The 25,009-nt window shown below is 41.7% G+C and overlaps 1 protein-coding gene and 1 long non-coding RNA gene across 2 annotated transcripts in view; one reads left to right on the top strand and one right to left on the bottom strand.

Annotated features, from left to right (window-relative positions):
* Positions 1-25,009, bottom strand: part of LOC125230986 (runt-related transcription factor 1-like) — a 68,252-nt gene that overhangs the window by 17,424 nt on the left and 25,819 nt on the right. Inside the window, exon 4 of the mRNA XM_048136308.1 lies at positions 3,452-3,649. Coding sequence (XP_047992265.1) covers positions 3,452-3,649 — 198 coding nt within the window. The remainder of the gene's footprint in view (positions 1-3,451; positions 3,650-25,009) is intronic.
* LOC125230988 lies at positions 15,686-23,801 on the top strand. The gene is made up of 3 exons (XR_007177577.1): positions 15,686-15,791; positions 15,871-16,007; positions 23,741-23,801. It is a non-coding gene; the product is annotated as an uncharacterized LOC125230988 (long non-coding RNA).

The following is a 25,009-nucleotide window of genomic DNA, read 5'->3' as shown; positions in this document are numbered from 1 at the left end:
TACAAAGGCACATACTATAGTTTGTGTAGGTATCGCTTAAGACTGATGCTTATAGACAGGTGAATGTATCGTTATCTATTTTGTGGTGACTGGTGATTAACATCAGCGTTAATAGTACGGTAAGAATAATATAATGTTTCGGACTCCTGAAATTCCTCTAGTCTTCTTTTTTCTACTCGTCGACTTTAATCTGTCAATTAGGCCTCCATTTTCAGTGTTAGATAGTCTTTGACACTTAGTCAACTATAATATTTCATTACACTTCACTTTTAGTTAACTGTAATAATTTCAAAAATAGAACTTCATACAAGTTCTTTACTAATTTGCGATACCTGGCAAATTTTTCTGCATCTGAAATACTTTTTTTTTATCTATCGCGTTATCGACCAATCAGAGACGGTTATTACAAACAATTGGTTGCCAGGTAATTCGATGTTGATACAACGGTGAACGACGCTATTAACATTAATTTTAACTTGAATGATGATATTTTTCGTCCATTGATGATGAAGATGATGACTCATAGAAAAAGTATTGTATACAATAGTGATATAATTAAGCTTTTCACTCTCGTACCGTACTATTAGGCCACTCAGCAAGTTTCGTGGCCTAAACATGGTACTCGACTGAAAAGCTTTGTATTATATCACGATTGTATAAAATACTATTTCGCTCACTCGTACATAAGGTACATATGCATATAAAATGTTTCACAGTTAAAAATTTCCGATACCAATGATGTGAACTTATTGTCACCTAACACCATATGCTACCTAAGTGTAGGTAGTAATACGAGAATACGCTCGCAAGTGAAAAACCGGTGCCTAGCGACGCCCTACTCCGTCGCCACTTATTACGCCGATTAATTTGCCACGAATTTCCGGCTAGCAACTATATCTAAACCTACATGTAGACCTGTAGACAAATCTCTATAAATTAGTTTATGTTTTTTTATCCTCTTGCTACTACAGAAGAATTATTATTATTAAAAATCAACAGAGAAAGCGATTGAATTTCTCACTATGTCGTTCTCTCCTATGATCCCAAAAAATGCAGCTTTATAACCGACCTTTCTGTATCTTCTCCTACCCTTTGTAACCGATCCTGCACGCTCTTCATATTGTTAACGAAAATAGTTAATGTTAAACCATTTTAACTTGGATATCGGTAACTTAAGTTTGAGGAATAGGTACTTACAGCCTCCAGTTAAAGTTTAGCTTAGGTTACAGAACACACCCGGTATAGCGATGTCAAAGCCTATACAAGATAGTTTTTAAAGGACGAAAGAAGAGAAGAAATAGGGTAAACTCGCCTAATTCGGTGATACAAGCTTTGAAGCACTATTCCGAAAGACGATTTTTGGTTGTTTCACCGAATTAGGCGTGTCACCGAATAAGGCGAGTTTACCCTAAATATAGCACGCGTAATGCCGAAACGAGCGTACCTACCCGCGCAGGCAAAGCTAGACTGAAACTGCGTTCATAACTAGGTTAAATGTAGTAGTCTTAGGTAAAATATTCGGCCACAGAAAAGCGTTGACCCAATCTATTTACAAGAACAGTTATAACAAAACTTCACAAAGGTAAAATAATGAGGCAGTCTGGTGTCAAAAGAAGGGTTCCAAATTGATAATTAATTGTTTCGCAAAACTTTTGGAGCAAATTAAATCCCTTTTGAGGCGTCGGACGCGGCCGACTGACAAAGGTCCACGGTGACAATTTAATATCTGGCGGATAGAAACGTCGACCCGCCTCGACCTTACGTTTGTAGGCCTAAGATATAGGCGTTAGCGGCATAATGTAATAAAATATTTAAGAAGGCCAACCTCCTTACAACATCGTGTCCCTATTTTAGCATTTTAGGTTGATCGGTATAAAATCTGTTAAGGTAAATAAAGTGCATGGAGAAAATATGAATGAATTCATTGATAAATTCACCATGCACTTTTGCAGCTGACAGTACATATTAGTTCATCCTACCGGCTGCGCCAGCTACGTAGTTTAGGAATCGTGAATCAAACCCGGGCTGCGAGCTAAGACTGGTTTATTGTATGCGAATGTAATATTACTCTCATACGTACATCTATACAAGACATTTTTGACTTCTTTATACTTAGGGAGGTCCGTTTCTTCAGAGTAAGCCAGTCTTTGGGGACCTGGTTTAATATCCCCAACGTTTAATGTTTTCAACAAACACCTTTCTTTCTTTCTTTCTTTCTTTATACTTATTCGACTTTTTGTTTGGTGTCATAAAGTCAATTAAGCAGTGTCTTCTCCGACAGGTTAGTCTAGTAAAACTATACATACCAAACGGATTCCGCCATTGACCTGATTTAGTATCATTATCTACCCAGGCTCTAACTCAAGGCTTTTATAATCTCTTTCATGGTTAAAATACGAGCCGAAAATGGTTGCTACATGCTGTTTTGCTGGTTCTCTAGACATCTGTTTATTTTAATTAGTATTGCCTTTTGACTTCTATAATCAGTCCTACAATAACTAACTCTTCAACGTTTAATAACAACTTATCAACTATATTTTTTAAAACCCGCTAGTCGCTTTTCACTTTATAATTTCCAAAGGGACGCAGCAGGGAGTCGTCTCCGTGACTAACTTCGCGCCAGATATCGTTACACGAAGACTCTAACAGCTGCCATACTGCACACCTATCCTTTGCGACATAGCCGAACTGACAGTTCCTGACGCAACGTGGCCATCGAAACGTCTGGTTGTGTCACGCCACTACAGAAAAGCGATAGGGAAAGCTAGCTACGAAGCGTAAGCAACTGTCACGTTGGCTAGGTACCCTGCACACCTATTCCTCTATAGCCATATATGTGTCTCATATATAAAATGAAACCTTCCTGGGATGTTATAAGAGCTAGTACGTAAAGTGTGTTGGACTTTACCGATACGGTACGGCTTAGCTGCGTAAGATCGTGGCTGTTATGAGCACTCTTTTTATGTTAGTTATTCTCTTTGAACGTTGGTTAACTAAGCACTTTGCTCATGCTTAGATAATCAAATGATGACTTTCTTCGTCAGAGAAAAAATGGAAGAATATAAACCAAGAAGCTGGATCAAAGTGTCCATAACACCACCATTATAGCCAGCATAGAGATAAATATGTGTTCCGTTTTGATATGTTTGGGGATTTTAACTATAAAACTTCCGTGAGACTCAAACATATTTTAAGCGGGTTACTCACGTGTTAAATGTTTCGATCCATTTTCGAGGATCTTTCTCAAGAGTAGCGACCCCGCCTTTACATACCGAGAGCGCGACGCATACTCACGCTCGCTCGCTCGGTCGCTACTCTTGAGAAAGATCCTCGAAAATGGATCGAAACATTTAACACGTGAGTAACCCGCTTAAAATATTTTTAAATATGTTTGGCGATATTGATGTGCAGTTGGGATAACTAAGATAATCATTATCAATTTTAATCTTACCTGATAGTTTGAACGGCAGTGATCCCATCAGAGGGTCCGGCGCAAACCGTGGTCCGAAGTGGAACGGATGGAACCCATGATGACGTGTCTTGGAGCGCGGCTCACGAGGCCCGTCCACTGTCACCTTGATGGCCTTTTGATACGTTACTACTTGCGGCGGTGACGTGGCCAGCATTATTGTCAGCGTGAAGGATTTACCTGCAAAGATATTAGAAATATTAGGGTTTTAGCTTTTGCCCGCGGCTTCGCTGGCAAAAGAGACAAAAAGTAGCCTATATCGCTCTCCGTCTCTTCAACTATCTCCACTTAAAAAATCACGACAATTCGTCGCTCCGTTTTGCCGTGAAAGACGGCCAAACAAACAGACACACACACTTTCCCATTTATAATATTAGTATGGAAGTATGGATTCTTACACAAACAGACTAAGCCACACGGTAATTTCAAGAAGGCCTATGTTCTAAAAAAAAAGAATATCTTCTTTAAGTAAAATGAGCCAGCTTAAGGATTTATGGTAGTTTCCCTCGAGGGCATGACTTATTTTTCCATCCTGTACTCATACATCGTGGCATTCAGAATATGCCTTAGCTGTCATGTCATGTACAGAAGTAAGTATGAAAATTTAAATAGGTAAACAGTTGCTATCAACGTCATAACTACGCTGCACATTATTATGCAGATACCTGAGTTATTGTGTTTGACGCAAGTGTTTTACATAACGCCCCGGGCAAATTCTCGAGAGCTGTTAGGTACAGTCGACTACAAAGAGATGTATCCACTTTTTCACCTTATTACAATGCAATAAGGTGAAAAAGTGGATACATATCTTTGTAGTCGACTGTAGAAGATGGCAAATAGACCAAATAGTATTGTCTCGTAGCCAAGGTGAAGTATTACATAATAGTTTTAACTTATTAAATCTATGTATATCGGTTATTGACCAGTTTGTGTAGCATCTGAAGGTAAACATCATGTATTTGTTATTTCTCATTTCTATAGCAAAATCATATCTCAACTAGTTCCGGACCTGCAAGCATGTGTTCTTTATTCAGTGAGTGAGAAGAGAGCTGATTGTATTTAGTAGTATTTAGTAGCAAGGCTATTTAGTAGCCACGATACAGTATCAATACGAGTACCTAAATGCCGTTGCAGCTTGCAGCACTATCGCTGACTAGCGCAAGTAAACACAATTTTTCCGCTTCCAGTTCATGTGCTGTGGTGCTGTGTCGTATGCTACCACCATCATCCTCCTTGCGTTATCCCGGCATTTGCCACGGCTCTTTGCCTGGGGCCCGCTTTGACAACTAATCCCAAGATTTGGCGTAGGCGTAGTTTTACGAAAGTGACTGCCATCTAACCTTCCAACCCGGGTAACTAGGCCTTATTGGAATTAGTCCGGTTTCCTCACGAATCACGATATTTTCCTTCACCGAAAAGCGACTAGCAAATATCAAATGACACATATGTTCTGAAAAACTAATTGGTACGAGCCGGGGTTCGAACCCGCGACCTCCGGATCGAAAGTCGCACGCTCTTACCACTAGGCTACCACCATAAAGGTTAAGAAAATACTAAGATTTAAAACGGCTGGGTCGTGTCGGCACGCGGGCTATCGGGGTCCGTTGAGAGATGATCTCGCGACGTGGTTACGCTACGAGACTTTAATGGGGAAGCTTGTCCCTTTTTAACCCCCGGCGCAAAAACGACGGGGTGATATAAGTTTGACGTGTCTGTCTGTCTGTCTGTGTGTGTGTGTGTGTCTGTCTGAAAGTAAGCGTTTTGTGTCTATCGACTGGGTGGTGTCGGTACGCGGGGGTACCAAAATCAAACGACAGCTGGTGAGAGATGATCTCCCGACGTTGTTACGCTACTTAACCTTTGTAGGAAGAATTGTCCCTTTTTTAAAGCAAAATACGAATAATCATCTGGCTATTTATATACTACAGATTTAAAACTGAAAGTACAAACGTTTTGTGTCAATCCACTGGGTTGTGTCGGCACGCGGAACACCACAAATCACCCGGCAGCTCAGTGAGAGATCCGAGTTCTGGCCGAAGGGTGTGGTATTTCGGCGGTTCCGGGGCAACCTGCCGAATCCTACGCCGGTCAGACGACACAACGGAGCCACGCTGTTACGTCGTCGCCCAAATCTAATGTTTAATTTGTTTATTTTTTGTATGTCTTTTGTTTTTTTTTTGTATGTCTTGTTTTGTAGTTTCATAGTGCCTTGGTGTAAACTGTAATGCTGTGTTACTTTTTGATTAAATATATAAATAATAAATAAATAAATCTCGCGACGTGGATACACTACGCTACACTACAGCCATTGTAGAAAGGGTTAAGTAGAATATAAAGATTTCCCATACATAATACGTAGCTACGAGTGCCATACATAGCTCGTAGCACCCGTTGGCACAGTCAATTCTCCATACATTTAGTACCATATAATTTTTTAAAAGATAATTCTTAAAAATTTTACACTAGTCTCACGCAAGTAATCACGCAGTTACAGTTTTCCGTGATCATGATGCATCGAAATATCGGGAGCTCGACAAAAATCAAAAAGGTAATCACGGTCTTTATCCCGGTCAATAAAATGAAAATAACCGTGAATCAATCTTCTTAATTTAACACTGTTGAAACGCCTTTTTAAATTGTAGTTATACGGCATAATAACACGGATAAGCAATTGTATGAAATAATAACATTATTTGCGGGCACAAGACACGCCGCGAGCGCGGGTAGCGTGGTCTACCCTGACCCCAGCGCTCGGTTTGCTGAGTTTGGCCACAATCGGGTCTATGCGACATTCTCATCCATTGCGCTTTGTAAAATTTCCGTGATAATGATGAAGCGATGCCCGATACCTATGTGTAATTTTTCTGTAAAATCCATACTAATCCATACTAATATTATAAATGGGAAAGTGTGTGTGTCTGTTTGTTTGTCCGTCTTTCACGGCAAAACGAAGCGACGAATTGACGTGATTTTTTAAGTGGAGATAGTTGAAGGGATGGAGAGTGACATAGGCTACTTTTGTCTCTTTTTAACCCACCACTTCCCTAAAATGCCAATTTAGCCACGGGCAAAAGCTACTAGTTCATAAAGAGAGGAAAAAAGCCACTTAAGTATTTCAAATTCAGATATTTTCCCCAAAAATTGCATTAATACCTAATGTTCATTAACTTCTAAATAATACTGATTTTCATGAAGCCATTTTATTTATTTACTTTTTCTTAATTGTACCTCTACTACCTAGTGATTTCAGTAAAAAATACAATCTAGTATATTTTCGGATGCATGAAAACTTGCTTGAAATGCAAGAGTTTTCTGTGGTAATAGCACATTTTATAAAGTAATAAATAATAGGCAAAACTCTGTGATTATATCAAATGCGAGTATAATTTTCGTGCGGGCACAAGATGCCGCATGTGCGGGTCGCGCGGTTTGCCCCTAACGTCCCATGCGATCATATTTTCCTTGGCTGCCTTTGGCCACAATCGTACATTTAGGAGTATTATCTTTCTTAAAAACATAATTCTAAGAAAATGCAAGAAAAACCGGTAAAAAACAATAGTTGTAACCTGTTAAATTTTACAAAATAAACGCCATCCTACCGTTTATTTTACTGTCTACAAAAACGAATAATACTTATATTGAAGCAAAGTAGGAATAATATTTAGATACTAATGTTGCCACTCAAATAACTATTGAATTTAATACAGAATCAGCTGACCATTGTACACATTCGAAATAATTCGAATCCTAATTACGTCTAAAAGAATCTAAAAATTCCGCAAAGCTCAAAACAAAGGAGGGTGTTACATTCCCAGCGTCTGGCTGTTCGCCAGCAGCCGTGGTCCTTCGGGCCATGAAAACGACATAAACACCCCCCTCTTCCCGCACCCAACCCCCCCTTCGACCCGAAATGAGCGGCCTCCCACTTATTTTCATAAAACCCACATAAAGTGAACGCGAACTTAAGAGAGACCAAGAAATTGTTTTTCGGCTGCAATTTTCGCGAAAATAAGCAATTTCGCGAGTTGCGGGGAGGCAGTCTCGTCGGCGGAGTCATCGGCTCTTCCTGTTTTGTCTCCGTATTTTATATACGGGTATATTTACTTAATTCTTTGGTTCAAGTAGGTAAATAGGTAATACTTATATCAACTTATATCAAGGACGACTACAAAAATCGTTCTTGCTTATATTATTGATTCAACTACAAAGATTTTTTTAAATTACGGTACACTACCTCAACCTACTTAAATTCACAATGATTCTTATAATAAAGGAACGTCACAGCGTTCAGTTGAGAAGTCAAAATATTTTCGCAAATTAAAACATAGAATTTATAAAATGAAGGTAAACTTCTAATCTGCATACATCAGGAACTAACGGGGTTGCCGGCCGAAGACATATAGACGGCCGAGTGAAGCGAGGCCGGATAGGTCTGAGGCGGGCAACCCCATTTCCCGCCGAGGTATGTATAGTGCTTTTCTCAGACATGGTATGAAATAAATAAAGTCTACTGAAAATAGTAACTTTGGATGGCTGTATCTCCTAAACGGTGCGTCGTAGCGCAAAAATAATCGAATTTTCGTTCCCCTTTGATACCCCGTATACGCTTATAAAAAAACAAAAAGTAAAAAAAAAATTCAAAAAAAAAACGAAAAAAATTTGTTTTGTATGAAAACGCACCCAAAATCAAATATTGTCTAGGGCCCGTACCAGTTGCAGTCGGCACGTTTATAAAGCCCCTTATAGTTTTTTTTTTTAATTGGCTAAATACCTGGATGTTATGTCACAATTATCTGTGTTTGGAAATTAAAAAAGAGGACTTTGCCGGCCTTGGCCTGCAAGGTTTGTATGAAATTCCATTATCTATCAATCGTCCTAGCCGCACCTGCAACGTCATACTTCGCTGCCAATTATAAGGCACATAACATCAATATTTCATACCATGTTTGAGAAAATTAACTTAACCTATATGTACAGTCAACCAATTGGAACCCTAGGCCACTCTGCAACCATGTCAAAATGACAAGCAGTAAGAGATTTCTTACAATCTGATTTATAACGTCACTGTGACATAGTTCTGCAGTGGCCTAGGGTTCCAATTGGTTGACTGTACTTACATTCTTAGTCACAGTTCACTTGAATTAAAAATCACAATTCTTAATAATCTTAATAAAAACCACCATCACAATCATACATCTTGGTCAACAAATACCTTCTTAAGTAACCTGTTTTCTAATACAGGAAAATGTTAGTCCTATTTTTGTACAATCTAATAGGTTTAAATCTACATTTATCTATATTTTTTTCTGGCAATAGTTGCATGGCCATAAAAAGCCGAGTGATTCTTACACGTTTTATTCTTAAGGGGATGTTACGCTAAAAATTACGCGTGTGTGTCAAACGCACGTGTAGTCAATCGGCTAATATCCCTAATGCGTATCAGCCTATTTTATATCCAAATTGGCGCTCACAAATCCCCAGTAAGCCCGTGAAACCCAGATCAAAGAGGCAGCCATTACGATTGTGGCACATTTTTTATTTAGCGGACGTTCTTATCTCAACTCTCCTTCTTTATGACGGCATGAAGCTGATTTTTAATCTGACGCACCCGCCCGGAAAGTCTTGGGAGTAATGTGTTTTCTTTTCAGTAGGGTAATTATTTCCTTTAAACGCGGTATTTTTGTATTTTGGATATAAATGCAGTAGATAATTAATATTCAAAACCAAAAAAAAACACTGCTACAACTGTGTTTTCGGGGAATAGGCTTATTTTGACATCTTTTAATAAATAAATATTGGCGGCCACCTACACAGATCAACCTAGCCCCAAACTAAGCAAAACTTCTACTAATGGGTGCTAGGCGACGATATACACACTTATATAGATAAATACATACTTATATACATAGCAAACATCCATGACTCAGGAACAAATATCTGTGTTAATCACACAAATAAATGCCCTTACCGGGATTCGAACCCGGGACCGCGGCTTAGCAGGCAGGGTCACTACCAACTGCGCCAGACCGGTCGCCATATGTAGGGTTTTAAAGACTTATGGACAACCCTGTAAATAATAAACGGGAGTAGAAAAAATAAAATAAGTATTTAGGTATCCCTTATTAAACACGTATTAGAATTATAATACGCCCTCAGCGTCCAAAAGTACAAAAACAACCCACAACATATCCGAGATGTTTTGAAATAACAAGGCTAATTTAAAATCATTAGTTCAGCGAAGGGCCGAGTGAACTGTATCAAAGGGCTCCAGTTAATAACGAAAGGTGAGGTGGAGATCTTTTTCGCCACGGCTTTTACAAAAATAATTTCACCAAGGGGTAGCCTCCCTGGCACAGGTAAAATGCACTTGGATAAAAGATTTTTGAACTTTCTGGTACTATGAATAAGAAGAATTGAAGTGTGTGTGTTATAACTTGGTATGGAGCTTCAACTAAACAGTTTTGAACTTTCTGGCATTAGAAATAAGGAAGATTGAGGTGCATGAATGATGTTCATATTCTTGAAAAGACCTAAAGACATTGTGCTGGTTTAAAACGACGTGAAGAATTTTCTTATGTTCTTTGATCTACAAGTAAACCACATTTGTATCAAATTTTTTTTTTATTGCTTGCAAGGTTATCAGGTATGAAACTCAGCCTCCTTCGAGTATCATTCATCCATGGTACACGAAGGAGTCGGTCACAAGCCCGACAAAAATGAGGAGTGCAATGGTCGTTTTGTCGTCTCGGGGTAACCCGTCATGGCAACTCGCCCCAAAACCCCCAGGGTCAAGGTGGGAGGACGTGCCGAGGACCCTCACAGCCGGCTGTGGGCAGCGGGGGGTGGTGCTGATTGGGCTCGCAAGCGGGAGAGGGGAGGGGGACAGGACCTGTGTTGTGTCTGGTTTGGCGGGGAGGGGTGGTTGTAGCTGCCGACCTTCGCATGAGCCTGACGCATGACCATGGAGAGAATCCTTACGTAAATACCCATACATACAGAGATCTGGCTGGCGATGTGGGCAAGCTGATATTTATTTACAAATAACCTTCGGTTCGAATAACAAACATTAAAAAGCAAAAAAAAACATACAGACGAATTGATATCCTCCCTTGAGATTTGGAAGGCGGTTAAAAATGAAGGCATTCGCCGCCTTCTACATAAATCACTGAGTTATTCATAAAAAGGCTTTCGTCTGCCCCCTCGCGAACATATTGCAGTTTGCACGTGCGACATACTTCATAAACTGCTGATATTGATCCCCTAGGGGGCGCCACAATGTACCTACACGGGCTCATACAAATATTGTGTCTGAATAAATAAGTTGCAGTTATTGCTTAGTTCTGTTTGAAGAGCGAATTTGGTCATAATGGGACGCGTAGCGCCATCTAGCTTGGAGGAATGGAATAATAAGTTTTGTAGGGCGTTCAGTCTTTGGGGTGATTTCGTTTTTAAACGCGTTGTTGTTTCTTATAATTTAATTTGATCTAATAAATATGTAGAAGTGTTTTTATGTAATTTGACTTATTTAGAGCAGGGTAGGTACCGGAGGATAATGTTAGAGGATAGTGTGGAGGATAATGTGTTGCTTCCAATAAAGCTTTGGTACTAATTTCATATTTCAAGCATCGATAGAAATCACTGCTGGTAGCTGGTGATTGGTGTAAATCAAGGCTGAATCTATCTTGTGACTCGTGTTTCTTCAAATATAATTAAAGATATTACCTACCTACTTTTCCTTTAAACGGCAGACAGCCCAAAACATTCATTACAATTTTAATAAATTTAAACGAGGAACTATAGGGGTGCAAAAAATTCATAAAGCAAATTGAGACGAGCGAAACGGAAGCACTCACTTAGCTAACATCAGAGAGGGACAGCGTGAATTTCTTTACAGTTTGGCCCGTCTTTTTCGGGTTGTTCTCTTTCCGTTTTTAATTATTGAACCACTCATTCCTAATTATGGGGTTGCCGGCCGAAGACATATAGACGGCCGAGTGAAGCGAGGCCGGATAGGTCTGAGGCGGGCAACCCCATTTCCCGCCGAGGTATGTATAGTGCTTTTCTCAGACATGGTATGAAATAAATAAAGTCTACTGAAAATAGTAACTTTGGATGGCTGTATCTCCTAAACGGTGCGTCGTAGCGCAAAAATAATCGAATTTTCGTTCCCCTTTGATACCCCGTATACGCTTATAAAAAAACAAAAAGTAAAAAAAAATTCAAAAAAAAAACGAAAAAAATTTTTTTTGTATGAAAACGCACCCAAAATCAAATATTGTCTAGGGCCCGTACCAGTTGCAGTCGGCACGTTTATAAAGCCCCTTATAGTTTTTTTTTTTAATTGGCTAAATACCTGGATGTTATGTCACAATTATCTGTGTTTGGAAATTAAAAAAGAGGACTTTGCCGGCCTTGGCCTGCAAGGTTTGTATGAAATTCCGTTATCTATCAATCGTCCTAGCCGCACCTGCAACGTCATACTTCGCTGCCAATTATAAGGCACATAACATCAATATTTCATACCATGTTTGAGAAAATTAACTTAACCTATATGTACAGTCAACCAATTGGAACCCTAGGCCACTCTGCAACCATGTCAAAATGACAAGCAGTAAGAGATTTCTTACAATCTGATTTATAACGTCACTGTGACATAGTTCTGCAGTGGCCTAGGGTTCCAATTGGTTGACTGTACTTACATTCTTAGTCACAGTTCACTTGAATTAAAAATCACAATTCTTAATAATCTTAATAAAAACCACCATCACAATCATACATCTTGGTCAACAAATACCTTCTTAAGTAACCTGTTTTCTAATACAGGAAAATGTTAGTCCTATTTTTGTACAATCTAATAGGTTTAAATCTACATTTATCTATATTTTTTTCTGGCAATAGTTGCATGGCCATAAAAAGCCGAGTGATTCTTACACGTTTTATTCTTAAGGGGATGTTACGCTAAAAATTACGCGTGTGTGTCAAACGCACGTGTAGTCAATCGGCTAATATCCCTAATGCGTATCAGCCTATTTTATATCCAAATTGGCGCTCACAAATCCCCAGTAAGCCCGTGAAACCCAGATCAAAGAGGCAGCCATTACGATTGTGGCACATTTTTTATTTAGCGGACGTTCTTATCTCAACTCTCCTTCTTTATGACGGCATGAAGCTGATTTTTAATCTGACGCACCCGCCCGGAAAGTCTTGGGAGTAATGTGTTTTCTTTTCAGTAGGGTAATTATTTCCTTTAAACGCGGTATTTTTGTATTTTGGATATAAATGCAGTAGATAATTAATATTCAAAACCAAAAAAAAACACTGCTACAACTGTGTTTTCGGGGAATAGGCTTATTTTGACATCTTTTAATAAATAAATATTGGCGGCCACCTACACAGATCAACCTAGCCCCAAACTAAGCAAAACTTCTACTAATGGGTGCTAGGCGACGATATACACACTTATATAGATAAATACATACTTATATACATAGCAAACATCCATGACTCAGGAACAAATATCTGTGTTAATCACACAAATAAATGCCCTTACCGGGATTCGAACCCGGGACCGCGGCTTAGCAGGCAGGGTCACTACCAACTGCGCCAGACCGGTCGCCATATGTAGGGTTTTAAAGACTTATGGACAACCCTGTAAATAATAAACGGGAGTAGAAAAAATAAAATAAGTATTTAGGTATCCCTTATTAAACACGTATTAGAATTATAATACGCCCTCAGCGTCCAAAAGTACAAAAACAACCCACAACATATCCGAGATGTTTTGAAATAACAAGGCTAATTTAAAATCATTAGTTCAGCGAAGGGCCGAGTGAACTGTATCAAAGGGGCTCCAGTTAATAACGAAAGGTGAGGTGGAGATCTTTTTCGCCACGGCTTTTACAAAAATAATTTCACCAAGGGGTAGCCTCCCTGGCACAGGTAAAATGCACTTGGATAAAAGATTTTTGAACTTTCTGGTACTATGAATAAGAAGAATTGAAGTGTGTGTGTTATAACTTGGTATGGAGCTTCAACTAAACAGTTTTGAACTTTCTGGCATTAGAAATAAGGAAGATTGAGGTGCATGAATGATGTTCATATTCTTGAAAAGACCTAAAGACATTGTGCTGGTTTAAAACGACGTGAAGAATTTTCTTATGTTCTTTGATCTACAAGTAAACCACATTTGTATCAAATTTTTTTTTTATTGCTTGCAAGGTTATCAGGTATGAAACTCAGCCTCCTTCGAGTATCATTCATCCATGGTACACGAAGGAGTCGGTCACAAGCCCGACAAAAATGAGGAGTGCAATGGTCGTTTTGTCGTCTCGGGGTAACCCGTCATGGCAACTCGCCCCAAAACCCCCAGGGTCAAGGTGGGAGGACGTGCCGAGGACCCTCACAGCCGGCTGTGGGCAGCGGGGGGTGGTGCTGATTGGGCTCGCAAGCGGGAGAGGGGAGGGGGACAGGACCTGTGTTGTGTCTGGTTTGGCGGGGAGGGGTGGTTGTCGCGGAACCCCGGGGTGTCGGGGAGAGATACCCTAGGGGTGAAACACTTCCACTCTGACCCGTCGACTGGAGTGGTGGGGAACATGTGTGCAAGTGCTAGCCTCGGGAGCCCATGAGCGGGTTCCTAGGGGTGAGCCGACGCGCACATTCCCACTACAACAAGCAACACAGGAGCTGTCTTACCATGCTTGCGAGCCTACTCAGCACAATCGCTGTCGTTAACGACTATGCGCAGGGGGGTGGCGCCACTGTCGTAGGAGCTAACTTTTTGCTGGGTATATGCACGGGGGCTCTGCATATACTCTAGTCTTGAAATACTCCTATACTTATATAGTTATAAATCACAGATAAATATGGAGAATCTTACGCACAAATTAGAGAAAACTATAAACAACACCGCGTCAGCGGCGAAGCGACCCGAAAGGGTAGAAGGGTGTGAGGGCGGGAAGTCTACGGACAGACCCCCGATCGCTTTGGAGAGTGGCTCCGATAAAAAGGAGCTGGGTGGACCACGGCAAGGAGCTAGGCAGGGTACTCCGGATGTCCTACAACTGGAAGGCCTGTCTCTGAGAGAAGAGGAAGATTCGCCAAAGGGGGGGAAAACCATTAGGGAGGCCACACCTGCGGAGAACGAGCCGTTCTACAAGTATGAGTCCAAGGCACAGAAGAAGAGAGCCAAGGAACTGAGAAGAAAGGCTGCGATTGCTCGGGAAAGGGGTGGTGTTCCGGTGGTGGAGTTTAAGGGGGACCCCAAACCTGGCCCGAGCAAACGCGGTCTCAAGATGAAGAGGCAGAGTACTGATGAGGGTCGTTCGGAGCGTCCTCCGGCGAAACGCCAGAATCAGGGCAGGGCGGCTGCAGATGGACCACGGAACGTCGCTAGGTCGAACCGGGGTCTGGCTGTGGCTGTCAGTCGTGAGGATGGGGCTTCGGTGGACGAGGCTCTGGCGAAGCTCATCAGGAAGAAGCTTACGCAGTTGATAGAGGTGGTCGTCTTGCAGGTAGTAAGGGGGGAGCCAGGCGTAGTAGCACCAAGGTTCGCTGCGTCGGGTTTGGTGTCGGAAGGATTTTTCCTTGTGACACCAAAGTCGACGGAGGCTAGGGACTGGCTGCTGGGTCAGGACTTCGGAGTGCTGGGCGGACACCGAATCATCGTGCTTAAGCTGGAGCAGACTAGGGTGCAAGTTTGGGTTCCGGGCGATGCGGATACGGAGTACGTTAAGGAATTCCTTTACGCTCAGAATCCGGATCGCCGGGATCTCAAATTCCTGGAGTGGAAGGCTGCAGGCAGGGACACTCTAGAGCTAGGGACCCGGTTGACCTTTTTGGTCCCGGAAGGAGTAGAGGAGATCTGGGGCGAAGAGAAGACGAAGGTCATGGACTTCTCCGCCACCAGTGTGAGAGTCAGGATTCTGAGGGCCAACACCACTCAACAACCCTCAGAACCTGATACAGAAGAACCCGAACTGAGAAAGGAGGGCACGGCACCGAGCGGCGTCAATACGGAAGAGAAGGAGGGTATGGACGTCGTCGACGGGGGCGAGCTCTCCGAGTAACAGTCCGGGGACAACAACACTACACACAACTAACACTATGGACACACAAAGAACACTACACAAGCACCTACACACAAACACACACACAAACATATGCCAAGTAAACCTCCAACACTGCAAGGACGCTATGTCTGAGCTAGGACAATATGGTAGGAGGGCCAAAGTTGAAATAGCACTGCTGCAAGAACCTTATGCATGGAGAAACCGGGTGGCAGGCCTGGGACATCTGGGGGGAGCTCTGTACTATGAAGGAAATGGTGAGCTACCTCCTAGAGCATGCATATATGTGAGTAATAAAGTGAGAAATATGGGATGTTTCATGACCATGTGTTGCAGAGACCTTGTCGTGGTGGAGACCTACTTCATCAATGACGAAGGGAAGAGATGCAAGGTGGCGCTGGCGTCCTGCTATCAGCCGGGCGACGCAGAGACACCTACAAAGGAATTGGAAGAAACGGTTCTGAGGTATAGAGGTAGGAATATACCCCTGATAGTTGGTTGCGATGCTAACTCACATCATGAGGTGTGGGGTAGCACCGACACCAACGAAAGGGGGGAATCTCTATTAGAATTCATAATAAGCAATGACCTGGAAATTATAAACACAGGAGATACACCTACGTTTATAACAAGGGCGAGGAGAGAAGTGCTGGACATCACCGTAGCATCAAGGGAGATATCAGGCAAGGTAAAATGTTGGAGGGTGGACGAGGAGGACAGCATGTCTGACCACCGTAGGATACTCTACAGCATTGATTGTCGGGTAGAAAAGATGAAGGTAAGAAATCCACGTAAAACAGACTGGACGAAGTTCGGAGAGGAGCTAAAGAGAGCGTCCGTCTCGGGTGGAAGGTACGAATGTATTGACGACCTGGAAAAAGGAGCACTCAGGCTAAAGGAGCTAGTAACAGCAGCATACCACAAGGCATGTCCAGAGAGACTCGTGCAGGCAGGTAAAGGTCAGCCATGGTGGAGCAAAGAATTACAGAAGGTAAGGAAGAAGGTTCGCAAGGCTATGAGGGTAGCGGTAAAGAAAGGCGACGCTCATAGCTGGGACGAGTATAGAGCGGTCAGGAATAAGTATACCAGACTAAGAGAGAGAGCTAGACAGGAGAGCTGGAGAAGATTTACAGAAGACATAGACAGCTACTCAGAAGGTGCGAGGGTGGTAAAGCTGTTAGCTGGAGACCGGGCGTGCCAACTGGGGAGCCTAAGAGTGGACGGAGACTTAATCACAGAACCGGAGAGGGTACTGAGTATTATGCTGAGCACACATTTTCCGGGCTGTGAAGAGGTGACAGAGACAGATGAGCAGTTAAGCCGGGAGGAGGCCGACTGGGAGGGAGCAGCGGAAGTGGTGGAGGAGAGCAGGATAGAGTGGGCGCTCTTCTCCTTTGCACCCTTCAAGTCTGCGGGTCCGGACGGAGTCCTACCGGTACTACTGCAGAAAGGGTATGAGCACATAAAAGACGACCTACTGGAATTATACAGGGCAAGTATTGCTCTCAGATACATTCCAAAGGTGTGGAGAGAGGTAAGGGCGGTCTTTCTACCTAAACCAGGCAAGAAATCATATCAAGAGGTCAAATCATTTAGAAGCATAAGTCTATCGTCTTTTGTCCTAAAGACCCTAGAGAAGGTGATGGACAAGCATATTAGAGAGAAGGTCAACTGCAGTGAACACCCGCTTCACGGGATTCAGCATGCATATATGGCTGGGAAGTCAACGGAGACGGCTCTTCATAACCTAGCTGTGCGGGTAGAAAGGGCACTAGAATCAAAACAGTACGCTCTAGGCTGCTTCTTCGACGTGGAGGGGGCCTTTGACAGGGCTACTTTCCAGGCCGTTGAAGAGAGTCTAGAGAGAGAAGGCATCCGACCGACATTAACGCAGTGGATAGGCAGTATGCTTAGGTGCAGGTCTATAACGGCGGAGTTGGGAGGTACAACAAAGACGATTAGTCCCAGGAGGGGGTTCCCGCAGGGAGGCTGCTTGTCACCCTTGATGTGGTGTCTACTTCTGGATTCTATGGTAAGAGAACTCAACAGGGGAGGCTTGTATATGCAGGCCTACTCTGATGACGGAGTACTACTGGTGAGAGGTATGGTCCTTAGTGTCATGAGGAACATAATGGTAAGAGGTCTCAGGCAGGTACTGGGATGGTGTAGACTCTACACTGTAGAGGGAGAGGACTGGATCTCAATCCGTCGAAAACTAAGCTGGTGTTATTCACTAACAAGAGGAAAAAAGAGATGGAACCCATAAAGATAGAGGGTGTAGAATTAGAAATGGTAGACGAGCTCAAATATCTGGGTATTACTCTTGACAGTTCACTCAGATTTATTTATTTATTTTTATTTATTTATTTATTTACACAAAGAAAATTACACAGTATGACAGTAAATAAAACTAAAGCACCGTGAATTTTAAATAAACATTACAACAAGTAACACAAAATAAAATATTAAACAGCAAAATTAAACATAACATAACACACTAAATATACTAAATAACAGATGAAGGCCTAGCATCCAATCTCACACAAAACCTCAGGCATTCGTCACGTACAAACGCCCATCTGCTCGCAAAAATATCTACATTAGGTGCCCCGTCTAAAAACTCATTCACCATTTGTATTGCACGAACTAACGGTGACTTGCGGCGAGACACGGTCCGTGCGGCCGGCACCGCCAGTAAAGGGTGCCTACGTTCACGGAAGGCATATTTCGTCACAGGAGGAACAAACAGACGTACCAGCTGGGATACTAAAACCGGGCAATCTGACTCCCCCTTCAAAATACCACAAGCAACAGACATCAGCACGAAATTACGCCTAACTTCTAACGAGAAGAAACCCAACGTCCCCAAAAGGAATTTTGTTGGGTACAAGAATGGGTAATACCCGTACATTTTTTTATAAAAGAAGCGCAAAAATGTTTTTTGGACCTTTTCAAGCAGAAGGATATAGGACGCTTCATGGGGATTCCAAACGGCTGAGGCTGTCTCTAGCTTACTTCTCACGAGGGCAGCATAAAGAAGCTTTATGGCCCTGGGATCGTCAAATTCTTTGGCGTTGCGGACAACAAACCCAAGCCTGCGGTAACAGTCTGCAGCAAGCATTGTCATATGCTCATGAAAGTTAAGGTGGGAATCTAAAACAACCCCCAAGTCACGTATTGATGTGACACGGGCGATGGGTTTCCACCCCATGAGATACTGCCTACACAGGGGACTACGCACTTTACTAAAAGTAATAACCGCACATTTGTCAACATTGAACTGAAGTTTGTTTACAAGACTCCATTCATAAACCCGATCAATATCACTTTGTAAAGATTGTAAGTCAGACTCTTCCTGGACCCGGTAAATCAGTTTCAGGTCGTCAGCATAGAGTAGGCATTGCGCATGCTTAGGCACCAAGGCCAGATCATTGACCATAACGCCAAAGAGCAGAGGGCCCAAAATAGAGCCCTGACTGACCCCGGAACGGGTGGGGTAGGCACCCGACACAAAGCATCCGTGCTGCACATATTGCCGTCTATCACGTAGATAACTAGCAAAAAGGCAAAGCAGTTTAGGCGAGAAACCAATGCTGCATAATTTGCTTAAGAGTACATCGTTATCTACGCGATCAAAGGCTTTTTTGAAATCGAAGTACAGCACGTCAACCTGCATCCCTCTGTCTAAGTAGCCCGAAACGGAATCAACCAAGGTTAAGAGATTCGATTCAACAGAGCGCTTTGGCCTGAAACCATGTTGTGCCTCACAAAGGAAAGGTTTTAGTTGAGGAGAGATAATCCTGCTCAAAATACTTTCAAATATTTTAGCAACCGCGGAGAGAATGGCAATGGGGCGGTGATTTTCCACGTTGGCCGTATCACTCGACTTCGGGATGGGCGTTACACGAGTGACCTTCCATTGAGAAGGATACTCTCCAGAATGCAGAATTTGGTTGAAGATATAAGTTAGCGGTGCTATCAACCACTCCTGGCAACCCTTCAAGATATAGGATGGAATTCTATCTGGACCAGGGGAGCTACGAGGTTTGAGACTGGCTATGCCACGCTCCACTTCAAGAGGAGTGATTTTATTAATGTGAATGTAATTGGCATTGGTGGAAAGCTCCACTCGTGCAGTACTGAGAGGGTCAAGAATAGGTTCGCCAGGCAGGAAGACACTAGAGAAGAAGTTCGCAAATGCTTGAGCCGCATCATGACCCTCAAATTGTTCCCCACCGAAGGCAACTTTCGAGTCGAACCCACCTTTAGTTTTAAGACTATTAACGTGACGCCAAAAATCGCGTGGATTGCTAGTGACTCTGGCTTGAATATGCTTAATATAATTGTCATAAGCAAGACTGGTTTGTGATACAGGACTCATATCAGAGAGCAGACGGCTAAGGCCATAAGAACGCTGTATCAATGTAAAAGGGCAGTGGGGAAGAACTGGGGACTGAAGCCGGGTATGATCCACTGGATTTACAAGGCTATTATCCTACCCAGGGTGCTATATGGGGCAGTGATCTGGTGGCACAGGACCCATATTGGAGAATATCGGAAGAATCTGACAAAAGTACAAAGACTAGCCTGCCTCATGACGACGGGGGCTATGAGAACCACCCCGACTCATGCTATGGAGGTGCTGATAGGCTTAAAGCCCCTTTGGATTGAGGCAGAGAAGAGAGCCATGGAACAGTGGTACAGAATGAAAGCATGTAAGGAATGGAGAGGAAGTTGTGTGGACAAGAGACATGCACTGATACAAAGAGAGGCACTATCAAAACTAGAAATGCTGATGGCCAATAATGACCTCATAAAGAGGGAGGAGATTTTCGATAAGAAGTACAGGGTACATATAGGAGAAAGAGACAACTGGAAGGTAGGGGTCGTGCACCCAACGACTATATGCTTCACAGATGGCTCTAGGAGAAGCTCTACAAAGTTAGCAGGGGTGGGAATAGTAATCCCGAAACTAGGAGAAAAGGTGTCAATACCACTAGGGAGATACACTAGCGTGTTTCAAGCAGAGGTATGTGCCATAGCGCGCTGTGCACGTATAATAAAAGAAAGTGACATACAAGATGGAGCCGTGGTAATATACACTGATAGCCAAGCGGCGCTAAAGGCTCTGAAGAGAATATCGGTGACCTCGTCCCTGGTGAAAGAATGTAGGGAAGAGCTCAACTCGATAAGCAAGGATAGAAGTGTAACGGTTGCGTGGGTACCGGGACACCAGGGAGTTACAGGTAATGAGAAAGCGGACGAGTTGGCAAGGGCGGGGGCGGAGACGGAATTCTTGGGTCCGGAACCGGCTCTGCCGATGTCAGCTGACGTCACGAAAGGAGTCATTGAGAAGATAAAAGAGATGGAAGCACAAAGAGACTGGGAAAAAGAGACCAGTTGTAGACAAACGAAGATGATGATAGAAGGTAGAGACCAAAGGAGAACTAGGTATCTTTTGAAACTAGGTAAGAATACAAATACAATACAATACAAATAATTTATTAATAAAAACATAATTGTACAGTGATTGTTCTTAAAGGCTAAGAATTGTTATACATATAAGAGATGTTTTATACAAATGCCTGAGCTAGGATAGTTCCTGTGTTTCAGGCAGAGGAAGGACTAAATTAGTGATTTATTTTTAATTATTCACTAAAATAAAACTTATAAGAAAATAAACACAAGACTTATTTTCGTAGATTCCGAACTATTACATTACATATATATTCATTGTATATTCAATAGGTAATTATTTTACAACCATAAGTAACTTTTCTGTATCATCGTACGTCATATTTTGCAGGCCTCGTCGTAGAGCACTTTTACAACAAACATAGCTAAGTGGATATAAGTCTAATTTTGCATTTAACCTGTTGTACAGAAATGGCCCCAGAAAGACGAAAAATCTAGATGAGAAAACGTGTTTTCTATGTACGGTTTGAATACAAACGATATCTTTCCGCCTTTTGTTATTATAATCTGTGTTGAAGGATATTCGGCCATGCTGCTTTAATGTTGCGCTTAAAATAAACAATTGACGAACAGTTAGTACTTGACATGATTGATAAAGAAGATCTGTAGGGTATAAAAAAGGTCGGGAAGTAGCTACTTTTAGCACCGCTCGCTGGGCTCTTTCTAAGTTTAATAGAGTGGTTTTAGCTGTGCCACCCCAAGATGAAATGCAATATGTTAATATCGATTGACACAGGGCAAAGTAAACTTGCTTGATTAAGTTGTGATCACTGATAGAACGAAGTTTCTTGAATACATAAATTAATTTCCTAACTCTATTACACAGTACTTCAATATGATTTTTAAAAGAGAGGGTTTCATCAATCATCACTCCTAGATACTTGATTTTATCTGTACAGGCTATAGACGGGCATAAACAATGGTTGTTTGTCGTATCCTCACAAGTATGTGCGTAGAGTTTTAGATTATTGGGAATCGGGTAGGATTTCCGCATGGCAAAACTTATAAAATTCGTTTTGTCAGAGTTCAATGTTAGTAGGTGAAGTTTTAGCCAGTTAGTTACAATATTAAATCCGTGCTGGGCATGCTCGTGTACCTCATTTGTTGACTTTGCGGAAAAAAGTAGGGCAGTATCATCTGCGTATGAAATAATTTTGCCACAGTCTAAGTTTAGATTGCATAAGTCATTAATATAAACCAAAAATAGGGTAGAGGCCAAAACGCTTCCTTGTGGTAAACCAAAAACTGTGTTTTTTAAGTCGGAGCTGATAATGTTATCTATTTTTACACATTGGGTTCTTTCGTCTAAGTAGCTCGCGATTAATTTGTTTTGTGTGCCCCTTATACCAAGTAATTCAAGCTTGTGCAGTAAGATTGCAGTAGAAACGGTGTCAAATGCTTTTGCAAGGTCCAAGAAGATACCGATTGTCTTATTACCCTTATCTAGTTCCTGAACTAAGTAGTCCGTTAGTTCGTGTACAGCATCTGCGGTTGATAAATTGGCTTGATAAATAGCCTGCTTCTCTAGGTATTGAACAAGTCTATTATTAATAATTTTTTCCAGAATTTTAGATGTGGCCGGTAAAATGGAGATGGGTCTGTAATTGGTCACTTGAAATTTGCTACCAGATTTATGAACCGGAATTATAATGGACTTTTTTAGACATTTAGGAAATATTCCTTCAGAGATGCACATTTGGAAAATGAACGCTAATGGGGGGACTAGGATGTGTCTGAAACATTTTAGTATTTTATTCGATATGCCATCCCAACCAACTGCGCTATCGTTTTTCAGGCTCATGATAATCCTTTCAACTTCAGCCTCATCCGTGTTTAACAACACGAAAGAGTTAGAGGATTTATTTGTACTCGAGTGGGAGTGTGTGGTGGACGGAAACGGGCCTTGGACTTTTTCTGCTAGATTTTTCCCTATATTTACGAAGAACTCATTTGCGTAATTAGCAGCCGAAAACTCTGACGAGCCTGTTTGCAACAAGCATGCCGATGACTCACGTTGTTTTGCTGTATATGTTACGTTTTTAATATATTTCCATACTAGTTTACTGTTTTTTCCTGCAGTTTCCAGCTGTGTTTTGTCGTAATTGGCTTTTACCTTTTTTAGTAGGTTGTTACAAAAATTACGATATCTTTTATACGATATTTGTAATATAAGGTTTTCCGGGTGCGCTTTGGCTTTCAAATGTAATTTATCCCTGTGTCTCATAGATCGAAGAAGTCCAGGGGTAATCCACGGTTTTATGTTGAAATTCTTACTACTTATACGTGTTTTTCTGGTGTTATCTAATATAGCTTGTTGCACATTTTTAATAAAGTACAACATGCTATTTTCTGCATCAGCAGAATTGTAAACAGGGTCAAAGTCAATATGTCGCAAATCATCCTCCAGTTTGTTTATATTTAATTTAGTGACAAATTGCGGCCGCTTGCATGCATTACGTGACTTATAATAGAGGGTTAGTAGAGCTAAGAATAGTCTAAGAATGTTGACCGGCATCGTAACGGGACACAACACTCTCAACAGACATATGAAGTTAATAGGTATCAGTAGCGACGAATCCTGTCCACATTGTGGTAAGGAGGAGACTAGCTTGCACTTACTAGCAGAATGTATCATGTATGCGGCACCGCGATATGATACATTCGGCAGAGACAATTTGGGAGAAGATGAACTCAAGGATGTCGAACTTAAAGATGTCCTTCTGTTCTGCAGGAAAACAAGAAGATTTGAGGAGAGAAGTGTGGGAGGGCAGCCGGGACAGTAACCTGCAGCTCCAACTCCAGGGAATTGAGCTGAATGAACGCACCAGCGATCGACAGCCCGCCTGTATCCGGCCAGGCGTCCCTACACTACATCTACATCTACATCTATCAGGTATGAACTAGTATTAACTAGATAAAACTGGATTGAATAAAAAACTGGAGTAAAAGTTAGAAGAAAACTTTTATCACCGGATACATCTAGTTCTACTAGTCAAACGCTGGATCCAAGAAGGTGTTACAACTTACATCTTTGTTCCAAGAGTTTGCAACATATTTTAATTAGATTTATAATTTTGTAGATTATGAATAAAATAATGGCGAAGCCTAATAACAACAGCATACTTACAAACAGTTTATAATATCCAAGTTATGCGCCATCAAAAAGTCAGCTTAATCCTAAAAATCTATACCTCTAAAATCTAATGCCGAAGCAGCACTTGACTGGTATTGGTCATCTCAACTCGTCTGCGTGTCTAAAAACATTTTACCTCTGAAAACATGAGCAGCACACCTACACTCAAACAGCGCGACCTTGATATATATATATTTTTTCGAAACATTCAAAGCACACTTAAAATCTACCGTCAGCCAATTAAAGACGTGTGGGGGCGAGCGAGGGTGTTTTTTACCGAGACTCCAAGGCGGGGGTCAACCATCGATTAGCAGATGTCACTCCTTGACTACTGGTGCGGTAAATTGGGCTTGCACGGCATAATAAGGCAGGACGGATCGTTAGTTAAATGCGAAATTTCATTTTGGAACTTTGATTCTTTATCTTTGGTGAATTTTTGTGAGCTTTGTGTGAAAAAAGGGAATTATATTTTTTTAATAGGTACTTGTGACTTAAAAAAATACCTACTTATGACTTACGAGTATCTAATGACATGAAAGCTAATTTTAAATCAAACAACAATGAGGAGAAAATGTAAAAATTATATCGACACGTGTCTAAGAAAAGATAAAATTTTCCCTCGAGCTTGCCCCAAACTTACCCTATTATTTCAATCATCAATTCGGTTTGTTAGAATGAAAACTTTTCTGTAATTAATAATTCCCAGCTAAATGAAAGTGAAGGCCCCCGCTGACACGGCAAACCGAAGCAAAAAACGTCGGGGGCCCTCATTAAATTTTTCGCTTATTAAAAATTCCCCGCGCCCCTTCCCTCGGCATCAGATAGCCAACTTTTTATCCCGGAACGAAACAAAAGTTATGTTCGCGG

Source organism: Leguminivora glycinivorella, chromosome 11 (genome assembly GCF_023078275.1).
Source record: "Leguminivora glycinivorella isolate SPB_JAAS2020 chromosome 11, LegGlyc_1.1, whole genome shotgun sequence".
Lineage (NCBI taxonomy): Eukaryota > Metazoa > Arthropoda > Insecta > Lepidoptera > Tortricidae > Leguminivora > Leguminivora glycinivorella.
The sequence above is the reverse complement of the archived record's forward strand: the minus strand, read 5'-3'. Positions and strand labels throughout refer to the sequence as shown.